The sequence below is a fragment of the Nesoenas mayeri genome (assembly GCF_963082525.1).
Source record: "Nesoenas mayeri genome assembly, chromosome: 1".
NCBI lineage: Eukaryota > Metazoa > Chordata > Aves > Columbiformes > Columbidae > Nesoenas > Nesoenas mayeri.
This window is the reverse complement of record NC_137541.1, coordinates 201227797-201244122: the sequence shown is the minus strand read 5'-3', so window position 1 is coordinate 201244122 and position 16326 is coordinate 201227797. Positions and strand designations below refer to the sequence as shown.

The 16326-nt window shown below is 44.6% G+C and overlaps 1 protein-coding gene across 1 annotated transcript in view; it reads right to left on the bottom strand.

The window, feature by feature from the left end:
* Positions 1 to 15963, bottom strand: part of MTMR2 (myotubularin related protein 2) — a gene marked incomplete at its 5' end in the record, with an annotated part of 64755 nt that extends 48792 nt beyond the window's left edge. The window contains one exon of the mRNA XM_080347684.1: positions 15881 to 15963. Coding sequence (XP_080203810.1) covers positions 15881 to 15963 — 83 coding nt within the window. The remainder of the gene's footprint in view (positions 1 to 15880) is intronic.
* Positions 15964 to 16326: the final 363 nt, after the last annotated feature.

Sequence of the window (16326 nt, the reverse complement as noted above, 5' to 3'; positions counted from 1 at the left end):
ACTGAACCGACATGGAAAACAGGTGATAAAATGCACCACTGGGCAATACAGTTTCAGCTGCAGAGGTCATAAATGAGAAAAACACCGCGGAGGGCAAATTTCCATTTCCTCTCTTCCTGTTTTTGTAAAAGTTTCTCATTATGTCAATTCCTAAAAATTAATCAAGGTGAAAACTGCAAATTAGTGATGACTAGTGGCAAATACAATTTAATTTGGAAGCTTTGGATGCCAAGAGAGCAGGATCCGATTGGTTCAAATTTATAGCAGGGCCATGAATAGGAGCATGTGCAGCACTTGGGCACTTCTCTGAAAAGCGTAATGACACAGAGGTACTGAGCACTCCCCACTCACCACTCAAACCCAAGCCGACAACTCTCCCTCCTCAACGCTTTCAAAGCTCCTGTTTCTTTCAGAGAAGGAAAAAGAAATACTGAAAAACCTTTTGGGTCACATCAGAGCAGAAGGAGACAAACTGGTGCTTGTTCCCCATGAATGTGACTTTGTCCTGGCTGGTACTGGCTGAACTGGTCTGGGAAATCCAGCTGCTGCCCACATCAGGCTCTCCCATTTACAGCAGCTCTCTGTGGAGCTGTGCTAAGTGGTCCCCATAGTCTTTATCTGTATACATATATATCTATATGTATACATACACACCTAAGGGTACTCAGAAGTGCCTCGTATGCCCCTCTTTGGGGGCTGGCATCTGACCAAACCAGGGTCCTGTGGAAGGACTCGGACGCTCTGTACTGGCTTCCACTCCACCACGGGGATGTAACAGGCTCTACCACTGTAAATTCAATTTTAACATCTTAACACCATCTCTGCCAGGACAGGAATCCAGCAGCGCTCAGCACCGCGCACGCCCACAATAACAGACAACCCTCTCCCAAAGAGCTTGCACTGACAGACAAAGGAGCAGTATCTACAGAGAGCAGCGAATCGAACTTAATTCTTCACAGCAAAACAGAAATTCAAAACAGGCTTATTCTACTTAGACAATAAGTACCAAAGGAAACTACCTGTTGCATACATAAGACACCCCTCCGAATAGCCCGTACCCTCTTTTTAGGCACACACAGAATAGACAGTTGCTACATTTCAGAACTACAAGGAACTCAGAATTTTTATAAACATTTAAAGATCCCACTTTAACCTCTGCTTGATCTGTAATGAACTCAGAGGGGGAAAAAAGCCACAAACAAATACACATTTGAAGGAAAGAAAAGCACCAACTGCCAGGCTTCCTCTGGCATTCAGAGGAGGCAGACAGTTCTATAATATAATAACACACCCTCTCCATTCAAAAGGGCTGGCAATGTCAGAGCTCAACAACATCTTAAAAAGAAGCCATTTCAGCAAACAAATCATTGTGCATGTGTGTGACAGACCTAAAATAGCCCCCCACGCCACTTGCCTGAATGAAGAAGATTCAGTTCTGTTGCCAAGCAAAGCTGGGTCTCAGTCTGACTTCAATGTTCCAAGGGAGGAAAATGTCATTTTTTAAAAGTTGATCCTTCTAAGTAGCATCCTGAGCTGAATATATAGTACATGTTTTCCCATGAGCCATAAAGACAATGTCCTATATTTTGACCGTGAACAAGCTTTTCTAGGAATGCAAATTCTGCTCTCAGTAGTCACACAATGGACTACAGTGTCACAAGCACTGTTCGTGCTCCATTAGTCATTCTTTCATTATTTTTTTAAACACAAATTCACAAAAGGCCTACAGTGTGTGTAGAGCACTTGCTAAACAATAGGCTGATTGTTTAAAATATTTGCAAGATTCCGAGAATAGAAAGCCAACACCCAAAGACAAACCAATATGCAGCACGTAATTAATAACAAGCAAGAAGCCCACAGGATCATGCTTTCATGAGTCAAACAATCCAGAAGGTGAAAAACAGGAAGAACAGCAGCTATCAGAGGCCTGAACCGATATCCTCCGATCTGCACATGGAAGATAACTACAAAATTATATGTCTTCATGAGAGGAACAAGAGGGGAGTTAAGTTTCTAACAAGCTCCAGGCTGGTATGGGATGATGCTCAGCTACAAGGAAGAAAAACAAATCTTTTTCAAGAAATTGTTAGACTTCTGCTGGGAACTGACATTTTACCTCTGTTTCACCAACTATATTGCAGCCCATATCTACAAAGCCCATAATTAGTTACTACCTCTAGAAAGCAGGCTGATAATTCAGTATTTTGGTCTGATCCCAGTTCCTAATGGAAATTGCCTTGCGATAACCACCACGAGCACACACACCTTCGTGTTCAGAATTAGCGATCAGGTGGACAAGGTGAGTGACACACCTGCTCCAGGTGACACCTGGTGGAAATACAACCCAGTCGTTGTGGCTGTGCTTGGGGGAGATGTCTGACAGACCTCCCAGAGATGGTGCACACCTGTGGTCTGTGCTGCAAAGCTTTGGGGTTGCCAGTCACCAGGACAGACCTTTAGCATTGAAAATAAAAATAATACAAATGAAGACTGGTTCAAAACACAAGCCTGCTTACTGTCCATGCAAACAACATTGCCTGCTTGAATAATCACTTCATTTCTGCACCGTCCTACACATTAGGTTATTGCTATGCTTTTGGGAATCGTCTGGGATTGTTCAGAAGGAGCTAGAGCCTTTGTTTTCAAATATAAGATATTACAGAGGGTGGGACTGAACCAGAAGCAAAGATGATCCCTGCTCCCAAGAAAATAGTATTTCAGGGTCCAAAACACACAGTTGAAGGAGGAAGTTCCAGTATCTCAGGCTTCAGATGGTTGAAAGTGACAGCAAAAAAGCCATCAGGGTGATCACTGATTGACAGGATGTCTGGCAAGCGATCTGTCCGGATGTAATGAATCAGCACAAGTGCTGACTTGCAGCTTTCTCCCCCATACAGCTGCCCAGGGGCTCTCTGTGCAGCATGACGGCCTCTAGCAAAACAGCAACTCAAGAATCCAAATCCAAGTGTCTCCTGGTGCTACAAGACCAGCCATGTTTCTTAGCCCTACCCGTGGAAGAAGCTGGTTCCAGGGCTCAGGACATTTTGTAGCAGAGAAGAGACCTGGGTGGTGCTGCTGTCTCCTACATCAGAGCGACCTCAGATTTACCACTGCACCCCACAGGGAAAAGAGGGCTGCCAACATCTGCCTTCACAGGCACTTTGAATGCAGACAAAAGTCACTACAGAAATCCTACACACAATCCAAAACCACTCTTACCGTTTACTAATATTTACATATAGCATGTAAACTTCCCCTCCCTTCCTTTAAAATATATTAAGCCAGAGAAAAAGTTACAAGTAAAAAAAATATTAGAATTTTGATATAAATTAAGCAAGTCAAATGATAAGGCGCAATAATAACTTCAGAGTCTGAGAGCAAGGAGAAAAACATTGAAACCAATATGCGATATTTAATATTTTTTTTGCTTGATAATTTCATCTTTTTTTTTTTTTCTTTTTAGAAGTAACCTCTTAATTTGACAAAGGAAAGAAACAGAAATAATACCCACATTGGTAAGTACTCACCTTAGGACAGAAAGAAGAACTGGATAAAAAGACAGATGTAACTTCTCTTTTACTACTTGTGTTCTGGCAGTGCCTTAATTTCTAGTTACATACTAGCAACCAGTTACATACATTTTAACCATATATGTATACTTCTGACAGTTCATTTGCTGTCTCAGTTTTTCTTTAGATTCCCCCCTATTTCCCTATTTAAAAACACCTTAGTTAGAACGTAACATGTATTGTTAAATGTTCTGATTTTCTTCCAAACACACACCACACAACCCCCTCACCCCAATAAAGCAAACACCCACAGGAATTAAAAATACCTGCAATTTACTCAGCAATGACATTACTTGTTCCATATTGGGAATAATAAAAAGGAGGAGGAAATAACATTTAAACACAGCCAATCTGGAGAGTCTTGTATCACCTAGCAAAACCGACAGGGTATCACCTTGATAAGCTTTCACAGATACTATGCAGCTGTGTGCTCTGCCAGGCTCAGCTCAAAAAAGGACTGGGAACAACTATATTCTGTTGGCAGCCCAGCCCCTGCACAAAATTAGTCCCTAGCAGAGTTTCAAGGCTAAAATAAGTCAAGCGTTCAATAATCTGGGGGCTTTTTTTCCAGAAGCTGAAGCTAAGACAACACATGATGTTTTCAGAAACACTGAGCACCTGTATCTTGTCACAAGTCCCAGAGAGCCCAGCAGCTCTGAAGATTGTGGTCTGTCAGCCCAAGCCCCCATTTTCGACACTCATACCCGGGACAAGGTATCCCCACTAACTCAGTTCAATTTATTGTCCAAATAATAAGTCCGATTTCCAACGTGCTCAGCAGCCACTGATTTCTATAAGGGCCAGAAGGGCTCTGCACACTTACTCACCCCACTGGCCAGTTTCAGGGTGCATGTTGAAACAAAGGCCTTTCGAATTCTTCCACCTTACAATGAAGTGAGGCAAGGCAGACAAAGTTGCAAGCTCATCTGCAGATTTTCTGTACATCAGCTCTCATACATCAAAAATAAGGGTTTATCTTCCCGGTTCACCCACAGCCACTTCCACCCACCACTTCTGGTTCCTCAAGCAGAAATCAGTGTATGCGAAAAACAAAGTAACTCAAAGAGAAGACGGTTCAGCTCCGGCTGTCAGATACCACAGGTGTCTCTGCTCCCACTCAGTCAATGGAAACCTAGGTGATGGAGTCCAGACAACAGTGCAGGTCTCCCAGAGCAGACACCTATCTTTGTTCAGCTGAATTACTTGTGCGGTGTATGGACTCTGCAGAGGGCAGGGAAGTTTTATATACCTACTTCACATGGAGATATGAGCTAGATCCTGCCCTGGTTTCCAGAAGATGAGTGCCTTGTGGCAGAGAAGTTTGTATTTGCTTTTTGTTTTCAACTGAACACAGCCTTTTGCAGACACCAGAGGAAGCACAGGGAATGAAGGAAATGCAAAAATGAGATAATACAATGTGTTTCTCCAACTTGAGAGAAGCCTTGTCCTAGAGAATCTGCACATATTTGTGACATCTTTCTCATCTAGGCATTCCCTATGCTGAAAAAGGAACAAGCTTTTTCTGTACTGGAAAAACTGACATGGCCTCCCTTCCCATCTCCATCTTTGTTTAAATGCAAAACTTGTCCGAAGTTATTACTTTCACTCCTCTGTCAAGCAAGGTTAAAGATGTCTAAATGTTATAAAAACTACCAGTGGAAAAACCTGACAGACATACACAAATACATGAAGAAACAGGTTTAAGAAACTGGACTACAAGCCTCTGCTTCCTCCTCAGTTGACAAGAGATTTAGTTGATATGTAAAAAAAGAGCAATAATATGACTTAGGAAATAGCTCCTTCCTTTTTTTTTTTGGCGTGCAGAACAACCCAGACTCAATGTACTTTTTGGCCCTACCACAATGACTGGGAGGGAGTTCTGTGCAGGTGGTCACATCTTAATCACTCACTGTAGGCTGTCCTTACAGTCACTGGCGAGACAGATGACTCCTCATTCCCCGCTGTCCGCAAACACAAATCCAGAGACCAGCAGAAATTTGTATCAGTCCAGTGAGATGAGACAAATCTCACCCAGGGTGCCTGTATTTTTCCTCATGCAAGGTGGAAGCAGAAGGTAGAATCTAGAATCAGAGTATGTTTTAGAGAAAAAAGATGACAGATGTCCCTCCATGGCACTGGATGCAGCAGCAATCAGCAGAAGCTGCACCCCAGCAGATGGCAACAAGCAAAGGGCCAAGACTGCTCGGCTGGTGAAGTCCTGAGCACATCCACAAACAGTCCCACCACATTCTTCATCTCACATCCCAGTATTTAATAACCATTCTGGTAGGATGCTTCTTCACCTTTGAGGAAAAAGTCTTGGGAAGCACTCTCTTGTGAGGTGAGGAGGTTCATTTTCCAGGTGGAAGCTGGATGTCAGTTCTTAGACTGGAGAATACAGCCTGAATTTTCAAGAACAGCCTATTCCAAAAGTCAACTTGGGTAAAATGTGAGCAGAAGATTCCACATTTTTCATTTCTTAACAAGAGGTGTTCTACTTGCAAATGAGATGCTGATACTAATAACCTAATGAAATTTAAAAAGGGAAAGTGTAGAGTCCTGCATCTGGGCAGGAACAACCCAGGTTCCAGTATAGGTTGGGAAATTACATATTAGAGAGCAGTGTAGGGGGAAGGGACCTGGGGGTCCTGGTGGACAACAGGATGACCATGAGCCAGCACTGGGCCCTTGTGGCCAGGAAGGCCAATGGCATCCTGGGGTGTATTAGAAGGGGGGTAGTTAGTAGGTCGAGAGAGGTTCTCCTTCCCCTCTACTCCGCCCTGGTGAGACCACATCTGGAATATTGTGTCCAGTTCTGGGCCCCTCAGTTCCAGAAGGACAGGGAACTGCTGAAGAGGGTCCAGCGTAGGGCAACCAAGATGATTAAGGGAGTGGAGAACCTCCCTTATGAAGAAAGGCTGAGGGAGCTGGGGCTCTTTAGTTTGGAGAAGAGGAGACTAAGGGGGGACCTTATTAATGTTTATAAATATATAAAGGGTGAGTGCCATGAGGATGGAGCCAGGCTCTTCTCGGTGGCAAACAATGACAGGACAAGGGGTAATGGGATCAAGCTGGAACACAAGAGGTTCCACTTAAATTTGAGAAAAAACTTCTTCTCAGTAAGGGTGACAGACACTGGAACAGGCTGCCCAGGGAGGTTGTGGAGTCTCCTTCTCTGGAGACATTCAAAACCCGCCTGGACATGTTCCTGTGCGACCTCACCTAGGCGTCCTGCTCCAGCAGGGGGATTGGACTAGATGATCTTTTGAGGTCCCTTCCAATCCCAAACATACTGTGATACTGTGAGTTTTGATTAGTTAAGGGTATCCTATCTGCTGGTTAAACCAACCTCTACTCTGATGACTGATTTTGACAACCATCCTTCAGCAGCCGCTCTCTGACACCACAGGTTCCAGTGACCTGCCCCTCCCTGCCTCCAGCATCTGCACAGCAGCCAGGCAGCCTCTGTAATTTTCCACTTGTAACCAACTCGATCACAGGCTCCAGCTCATCCATGGGCAGATTTAGCTGAAACAGCTGAGGAGAATAGTCCTGCTAACTGTCTGTGCAGTAATTCAGATATTAGTGCTTTCTGTGCCAGGAAAAACAAACAAACAAACAAAAACAATCAAACAAAAAACAACACCAAACACTTTTCTCACACACCACCAAGCAATGATCAGATGCATACTCAACCCGCCAGTGAAATTTTGTTCAGATAAATATAGATGGGTTAACTTTTAGCCCTATCATTGAGTACTGTCATTGCTCCTCATAGGCCATAAGCTTTGTAGTGAATCTTCAAGGCCTCAGGACCAAGGTTTGTTACTCTTGCTTTGCCTGAACTTTTCTTCGCCAACCTGCAGCTTTGTTTTATGTGGTTGAGTTGTGACTGCAATTTCTGTAATTGGCCAGGTGTCTCTATCTACTCTGTTTTATTTTTGTTTGTGTCTGGTACAATCACAGTTTTGCACAGAGAGCAGTAACAAGCAGTTATTCTGTATAGAATGAGATATTTACCACTAATATAATGACTTTGTGTAGAGGAAATATAACTGTCTGAGATGACAGCAGGGGCAAGTGGAGACAAAGGATGTGGCACAGAGGAGTACAGGGGATGAGATGGGGGACAGGCTTGGCAATGGGGACCATGGCTATAAACAGCTTACCAAGGGTTAGTTAAAGAAATGCCAACCAGGAGCTGGACAAAACCAGTTTTAGAGGTAACAAAGATAACAAATAAATAGTATCTAATACCATAAAAGCAACTATGTATAGCAAAAATCAGATGTAGTGTGGAATTGCAGAACAATGAAGAGATAGGTCTAATGTTTCACCAAACATACTAAAATGATCCCAGGTGGATCCTGCAGTGAGGAAAGAAGAAACCATCAACATGAACCTCATACTTCACCAGCAAAGGAGTCCAGATGCTGACAACTCACTGTAACGCCCACCGCCACCAGAATAAAACCAGCAACACTGGGACCCAGAGGAGCTGTGGAGGGGCGAGTGAAACACCAGGCAGAGGGACAGAAACAAAAACTCATGACTGTTTTAACTGCATTATTATTCTTTTTCTGCAATAATTTCATCTGGACTAACAATAATCAGACTCTCAAAATTTCAGTTACACCAAGAATAAGTTCCTTGCTATCTAAAGATGTGCTGCCTTTTTGCCTATGAACAACATTTTGAGCATAGCACTTTGTATGGACAGGTAGGCTCTTTACATCACAGTACATAAATCCAGATTAAAATGCTGTTTTATTCTAAACAGGTGTTGTACATCTTCTCAGAACAAAGGAAAAAAACCCATAAACTCATGTTTTTGTAACTAGTTCAGCAGAAGTATGATCACATACCCACACCTGACCCAGATCAAATTTGAACCATTGGGTGACTTAACATTAATGACTCTGGAGCCATGGCCAGAAGACTAGGGAAAGGCCCGATATGTAAAGTGGGAGCATTTGTGAAGAGCTAAAAAAAACCTACTAGAACATCACCTTGAAGGGGTTATGGAGTAGAAAACTGCTAACACTTGCTCTTCATCAAATATATCAGGGTTTAGAAAACAATGGAAAAGAATTCATGAAGCAGAAAGGCAAGAGAGAAGCAAGAAAAAGAGCTACCTTGAAATCACTGGAAAATTACTGAGTGAGAATATTGTCTGGCAAAAGAAACTACAGATGGTAGGAAAAGGAAAAACAAATACTTGAAAAGTTCCACTGATTTTTGTTGTTGCCTTTCACTGAATTTTCCTTCAATTAAGCTCCCAGTTACTGGGGCTATAAAACACCCAAATATTTTTTAGTTAAATATGAAGATGAGGATAATTTGTGACAGTGTCTCCTCTGTATTCTCTCTTTGCTGAGTTATCCTCAATAGCTCTTCAAACCAAGCACTTCATTAACTTCCTGCCACCCTCCTCTTCATGGTGCTGTGAGCTTCCCATGGACAAGTGACAAGACCACGTTTTTCATGTCCCATTTTACATCTACACCTTGTATATAACACCTTATCAGAGTGACCTCTGGAAAGCTGCCGATGCATTTCTAATGTATGCTTGCTGTTTTTTCCCTCAACTAAGCTTTCTGGTAACGTAAACCCTTTGGTGTACAGATCAGGTCTCTTTTTACACTACTCGATAGCCCCAGCACTGAAAAAACAGTAACAGTAAAGCAGGTCACCAAGGTAAGACTCATGAAAAAGAAGCTGTGGACTATTGATTCTGCTGGGCCATTCACAAGGTGCTATGACCTTTCCAAATGCTGTTCTTGCCTAATAAAAGAACTAGCAAAGGACAGGAGACAATAAAAAAATCTGAAATAAATTAAAATCCATGTTTGAGAAAGGTGTTAACCTATAGCTGAAGTCATAGCAGGAATACAACCATGTAACAGATAAGAACTGTGTAATTTGACATCATCGGGTCATCCTCAGTCTTAAAATTCAGCTTCTGTAATTGCATCTCTGTTGTAAATAGCCTGTCGTAAAGGTGTACGAGTCAAAACTGTCTAGCAAATAAACTGTTGGTCAACATAACATTACCATGTCTCTTCAGAAAAGGCAGGGCTTGATGTGACCCAATGCAGCCAAGTTCTGAGCCCAGTTTTACTCCTCACCAACCATCAGATCTTGCCTCATCTTTCCACAGCAGTTTTTCATCTCATCCTTAGACTTTCTTGCTCTTCACCCAGTCTCTCAGCAAGGAGTCTCAGCACTTAACTACAAGTCCAAGAGCTTAATAAAATTACTCGCCAGGCAAATATAATCCTGGCTTAAGCACATTTAAATAGTTGGTCCCTGGCTCTTCAACACATAAATCATCGCTACCTGTATAGCGGGTAGAATCATGGCACCCCAAATTCCTGTGAGGTCTTTAAACAACAATATAATATTAATTCAAAGAGACAGGTGAGTGCCAATTGTATCTTATATTCTCAAACTGAATGGTCAGAACCTGGCAAAGAGATCTGTGTGTGCCTGACACTTATAAGACTGAAGGTCTTACACTCCAAGAGAAGTAGGAGCGGCTTCTGCTGAATGCAGCAGTCGAAATGTGCACGCCAACGTTTGCTACTAAAAACAGTTCCCAAGTTCTTCAAAGGTAAGTTTCTCTTCTCAAGTGTACCGTGTAACTTAAAAGCCCTAAAGTCTATTTGACTGTTATTTTCACTATTTTCTGCCCCAAATTCTCAGAATCTAATAAAAGACTCTCCTCGCTTTGCAAATGTATATGCAGGCAAAACTGCTCTTTATCTTCACAATATAGAGTACACAAAAAAAAACTCTCAGAATGCACTTCAGTTGCAAATAAGCGTTATAAATTATCACTCACATGTTAAAATTAATGATAATGAATCCATCTGGAGTTGCTAATTGTTTCTAGGCACAGTGTTAAGTTTCTCAGATGCGAAAACCAATTCATTATGAACACTCGGCCAACAACATACTTGTCTTTAATGGTAATAATTCTTGAGAAATCCTGCTTCATGCATATAAGAAATCAAAGAAGTGCTTGCAAAACCCATGAAGAAAATGACAGCTACTCACATTTCACTGAACACCAGAACTGGCAAAAATCTTCACTTTCAAACTCTAACTTGAATGACTCATCACAAAACAACTCAATTGGTAAATCTCACACATCTGGTAGCAATGTGGTCCTAGAGAGCTCTCCTCAGCCAACAGACCCAACCCCTTCCAGCATCACTCTAACCCGTGGGGAAAGAATTCCTTCAACGTAGCCTTAAATCAGACCAGGTATTGACAGGACCTTATTTCAGACAAAGCAGCAAGTTCATACCTCATGGAAATATTGCTTCACCAGATCGTGCTGCACTGATTTACACAGAGTTTACGTTTTCAGAGTTATCCCTGCAAACATAAAGACAAGGAGCATGATTATTCTCATATGCTTCAGTAAAAGTGCAATGTGCAGGATCTCCGTTGTCTGCAGATCTCTGCGGATGATAAGCACCAGCAGAGAAGCGGTAACAAGCAACCAGAAAGTGGTAACATCAAACATCGCTACAGCCATGCTGGCAGGAAACATCTGCCCACTGCCTTATCTCTTTCTCTCATTTTATACTGATGTTGAAATATCCCTGACGTCTCCTACAGCAGTTTCTTTACAGTACAATCAGCTCCACACTTGTGCACAGGCAATACAAATTTACCTTCAGCAGATCTAACAGGCAGCCGCTTAGCTGACTGGACTGTTGTTCAGACTGGACTGTTATATGCTTTTTCAGATACTTCAGAGGAATACAGAGATACATATTAATTCAGAAACTATAGCAGATCATCACAGACACTGCACAAACAAAATGTCTAATTGCTTTTAATGAAAAGCAAATATCTGAAGTTTAACATCCCCTTTTTCCTCAAGTCATGTGTTCTGCTAAAGTCATACATGGCTCTATCTGGTTTTCCTTTCACAAAAGGAAAGATTGTGGTAGAATTTTGCTGCTATTTTGAATTCCAAAGCTCAGAGGGTCCATATGCAACCCCAAATTAAAAAAAATAAAATAAAAAAATCCCAACACAAACACCACCCACCCACCCACAGCTCTACCTACAAATTAATTTTAAAAGTTGTCTTTGTAGAAGTCTGATTAATTGGCACAGCTGAAATGTGTTTATCTCTCACCCAGGATCCCCAGGCCATTCTACAGATATAAAAGCAGTCCATACCACTGAGTAAAGCTTGCTCTTCTGGATATAACCACACTGTAGCTCATCAAGTGTTTAAATCAGTGTTTTACCTCACTCCTTTTTCTGTCTCACAGGCTGCTCCTCGCCTGACACTGCAGACACACAAGCGCTCCTTGCCAGCTGCTGGTTAAATACCACAGCAGCTCTTTATGAGTAGTTGTCTCAGTCGTCTGTCTTCCACGAGAACAGGATGCAAGGGGAAAGTCCATCCCAAATACTGACCTTTGGAAACCCCAGGAAGCTGCAGAACCCAGGGCTGTGCCACCCAAAACTAGCACTGGGTGAGGCAGCTTAGACATGACAAGCAGAACAGCTGTTTCAGCACAACTATGAGGGCAGCTGCCTTAATTTGCTGTGATCTGCTAATTTGAAACTAACTTGGTATTTCCACACAGAGCTGGGGATTTTTTACTATGTACAAACAGCTATATTGTGAGTCTCACAGAGTTTTTTAAACATTTTTTCTAGTTGGGAAAATACATAACATTTGTTATTATCATACAGGTACCGCATATTACTAGGGTCTATTAAAATACCATAGCAACTTTCACCATCAAGTGCCATTACTGACATATCTCATGTGCATTATTAAAGGCCAAATAAACATATATATGTTCTTTAAGGCAATTATTCATGTGAGCAACCTTACATATGAGTAAACTCTAGCAAGCATGTCTTCTTGAAGAGTTAGATTTTAAGTATCTCTAGAAATCTGAAACTCCGCTTCTGAGCTCGAGCTCAGCTGATTGTGTCCCTGTACTCAGCGCTGGTGAGGCCCCACCTTGAATACTGTGCGCAGTTTTGGGCCCCTCATCATAAGAAGGACACTGAAATACTAGAGAGAGTGCAGAGGAGGGTGATGAAGCTGGTGAGGGGTCTGGAGCACAAGTCTAATGAGGAGCAGCTGAGGGAGCTGGGGCTGTTTAACCTGGAGAAAAGGAGGCTGAGGGGAGACCTTATCACTGTCTACAATTACCTGAAAGGAGGATGTAGCATGGAAGGGGTTGGTCTCTTCTCTCAAGTACCAAGTGATAGGACAAGAAGAAATGGCCTCAAGCTGAGCCAGGGAAGGTTTAGATTGGATATTAGGAAAAAATTATTCCTGGAAAGGGTTGTCAGGCATTGGAACAGGCTGCTCAGGGAAGCGGTGGAGTCACCATCCCTGGAGGCGTTTAAGAGACATATGGACAAGGTTCTTAGGGACATGGTTTAATGCTAGAGTTAGGGTTAACCTTGATGATCCTGAGGGTCTCTTCCAACCAAAATGATTCTACGATTATATGACATTTGATACTAGTGCCTTTCTAAGTCTTCTAAATCTTGCATAAAACAATTCCGCCAACTACAAATCAATAAGGCTTCCCATTGCTAGGTAACTGTGAATCTGGGATGAGTGGCCTTCTACGCTTTTTTGTTGTTGTTGTTCCTTTCAAACAAAACAGATTAGAAAAACTGATGACAGCACCCTCGTGATTCATTGTGCTCCTCACATCATCCCCAAAGCTTTTTCTTTTTAGACAAAACCACTTAGTGAAAATGAGTCACATCTCTATAGTCATAGGTTAACAATTCAAAGTTGGTCTAGCTATTAGACCACAATCACAGAGATGAAAGTATGTTTCAGTGCATACAAATGGCCCCATTAGCTTCAGAAGGTTTGTTCTGATGCATAAAATCAAACTGCAGTACAGTTTTAATGAAAAAAAATGATTAATACCCCCTGAAAATGGATCAACAGTCCAATTCATACAAAAATTATTTATTTGTGCATAAGTATCACTAGATTTGCAGGGGAAGCAGGTAATAAACATTCTGAAGGTCACCACGCATTTCTCATTACATGGTATTTTACTTCCTTATAGTTTTGTCTTAATCTTATCCATTTCAACTAAGAGTTTTCAGAGTATACACCAAATCAAGATGAGGGGTTTTTAACTAATAAGTGCAGGTGAAAAATATTTTTCTTTCCAATACGTGGCTAAAGAAAAATCTATTTTCTTTGAAATACATCATAAATATTAGATAGCTCTCTTCTACAAATTCTAGATGTTGGAGCAGAGACTTGAAATTCTGAAAGCTTTTGGATAAGCTTTTTACATCTCAAGAAATCTGCTAAAGTCTGGGCCTTTCTAGGGCTTGGAGAATATAGCCTTGTGCATGCTCAACAGAAACAGATTTATCATCTCAATTTCCTAATGGTTCCATCTGTACAGGAGATACTGCTGAGAGGCTGAACAGGAGTTTCCTCGTAGCCACTGGCTCTTCCGAGTTAAGTCCTCTTTTGTGTCCATAGGTGTGTGTCTTCTACAGTGACTGACCTTCAGATGGGTCCAAAGTGATGCAGAGGGAAAAAGAAGAGTACATTCGGTGAGTGAGATAAGGGGTGTCTAGGCACCTGACATGGCGCAGGCAAACTGCACAAGGAAAATTATAAAGACAGCAGAGAACAGAACAGTTTCATGAGGGAGTGGAAAATGAGGATGACAAGTCATGAAGGATTCAAGAGGGAAGAAGCCTAAGTGCAAACGGGGCACTGCCTGTCTGGGGAGCAGCTCTGTGAGAAAGGGGGTTCTGCTGGGGAAATGCCAGGCACAGGAGTACAGAGACACTGGCAGCAAAAAGGCCACCAGCACCCTGGGCTGTAAGAACAGATGTACAGCCAAGAGATTCAGGGAAGGATCCCCCTCTACTTGGCACACATTAGAGCACTTCTGGAATGGTGCATCCAGGTTTTAACCCCCCAGTGCAGGAAAGGCATTGATGAGCTGGAGGAGTTCAGGGAAGCACAACTGCGGCAGCGAGGCTGGAGCAGCTGCTGGTTAGGAGAGGCTTGGGAGTAGAGACTGCGTCAGGGAACCAAAACTGGCCTCAGTGCCTTTGTGGAAAGTAGCCAGGAGACGGAGATGGGCTGCCCAGAGAGGCTGTGCAGTCTCCATCTCTGCAGGTTTTCAAGACCAGACACGGCAAAAGCCACATCCTGCTCTGATCTCAGAGCTGTCACTGCGGTGAGCAGGAGGTTGGACTGAGGGATGCTGAGATCCCTTCAGTCTGAGTGACCCTGAGATTCTACTACCTGAGCATGGCAAGGACAGCCAGAACAGGACAGAACAACCTTCAGCCATCAGGTCATCCTGCTCCCAAGCCCTACCACGAAACCAAGGGCCTCCTGCACCAGCACCCTTCCCCATCAGCCAACGTCCTCCCCTGTTACCCTGCCACGCTCTCCTGCACCACATATGGCCCAAGCAAGACACGCTTGTGAGTCACAAATTCAAACTCCAACAGTAGACTGTGGAGAGTGGGAGGAATAGAAACTCCTCCTTTCAGCTTCTGTGGCTTAAAGACTTTGGAGATACCCGTGTGGCATTGAAAGTCATTCAGACTGCAAAGTCAAGCACTCAGGTAAAGCTGTGAGGACAAAATCACAAATGCTTAACACGTCCCAGGAGAGTTATTGCTGAAAAAGCACAGGAGAAGGTCCATCTGGGAACAGCAGCATGGCAGCCAACACACCTGGTGCCCTCCCCGGGCTTCCAGCAAGAGCTCACTGGTACTATTGATTGCTACACCCATTCACTGAACACACCAGACAGGCAGCGCAGCTTTGGTTATTTAGAGCTTTTACCAAACGGCTGGTGGGGGTGGCACCTCCTTCTCCGACTGAACGTCTGCAAAGGGAACCGGCCTGGCCGCAGTCGAGCAGTGCCCACGCACCCACGGCCACCCAACACCACCTCCAGCAGCGGGACATCCCCCAGGGAGAGGTCACCGGGACATCCCACCGGGACATCCCATCGGGTCATCCCACCGGGACACCCCGCAGGGACAGGTCACCGGGACATCCCACTGGGACATCCCACCGGGACACCCCGCAGGGCAAGACCCGGCGGCGGGGAGACGCCAGAACCTGCTGCCTACGGGGGCAGAAAATGGCACCAGCTCCATGCTCCCGGTTTCCCTCTCCCTGCCGGCCCCTCATTCTGTGTCCCCCCACGCCCCGCGATGGCTCTTGACTGACGAGGGCCCCCCAGACCGCCAGCGGCCCGGCCCCGGCAGGGCTGGGTGGGCGATGGCGCCGCGGCCGTTACCTGGAGAGGGAGTCGCCGCTGGGCGGCCGCGCCGCCGCCGCCCGCCCGGCGCCCAGGCTCTCGCAGCTGGAGCTCTCCTCCATGCCGGGCAGCGGGGCGGCCCCGGGGCGGGCGGCTGGCTGGCGGGCGGGTGGGCTGTCAGCCGAGCGGCGGGCGCCCGGCGGGGCGGGACGCGGCCATGTTGGCCCGGCGTGCCGCGCGGGGAGGGCGGGGCGGCGGGAGGGGCTGCGGGAACGGAGCGGTGACCCCACCCGGGTCCCCTTCCCCTCAGCCCTTATTCCCGGCAGCCAGGCTGTGAGGCGCGGGGGAGGGCACCGGGCCGCCTGAGGGAGGGGAAGGGGGTTGTTGCCGCAGCCCCTCAGCGCTGTGAGCCTGGCCGGGGACCCCGCAGCCCCCAGCCCAGGGAGCGAGCGACAGGGGGCAGCCGGCCAGGGGAGTGTTCGTGC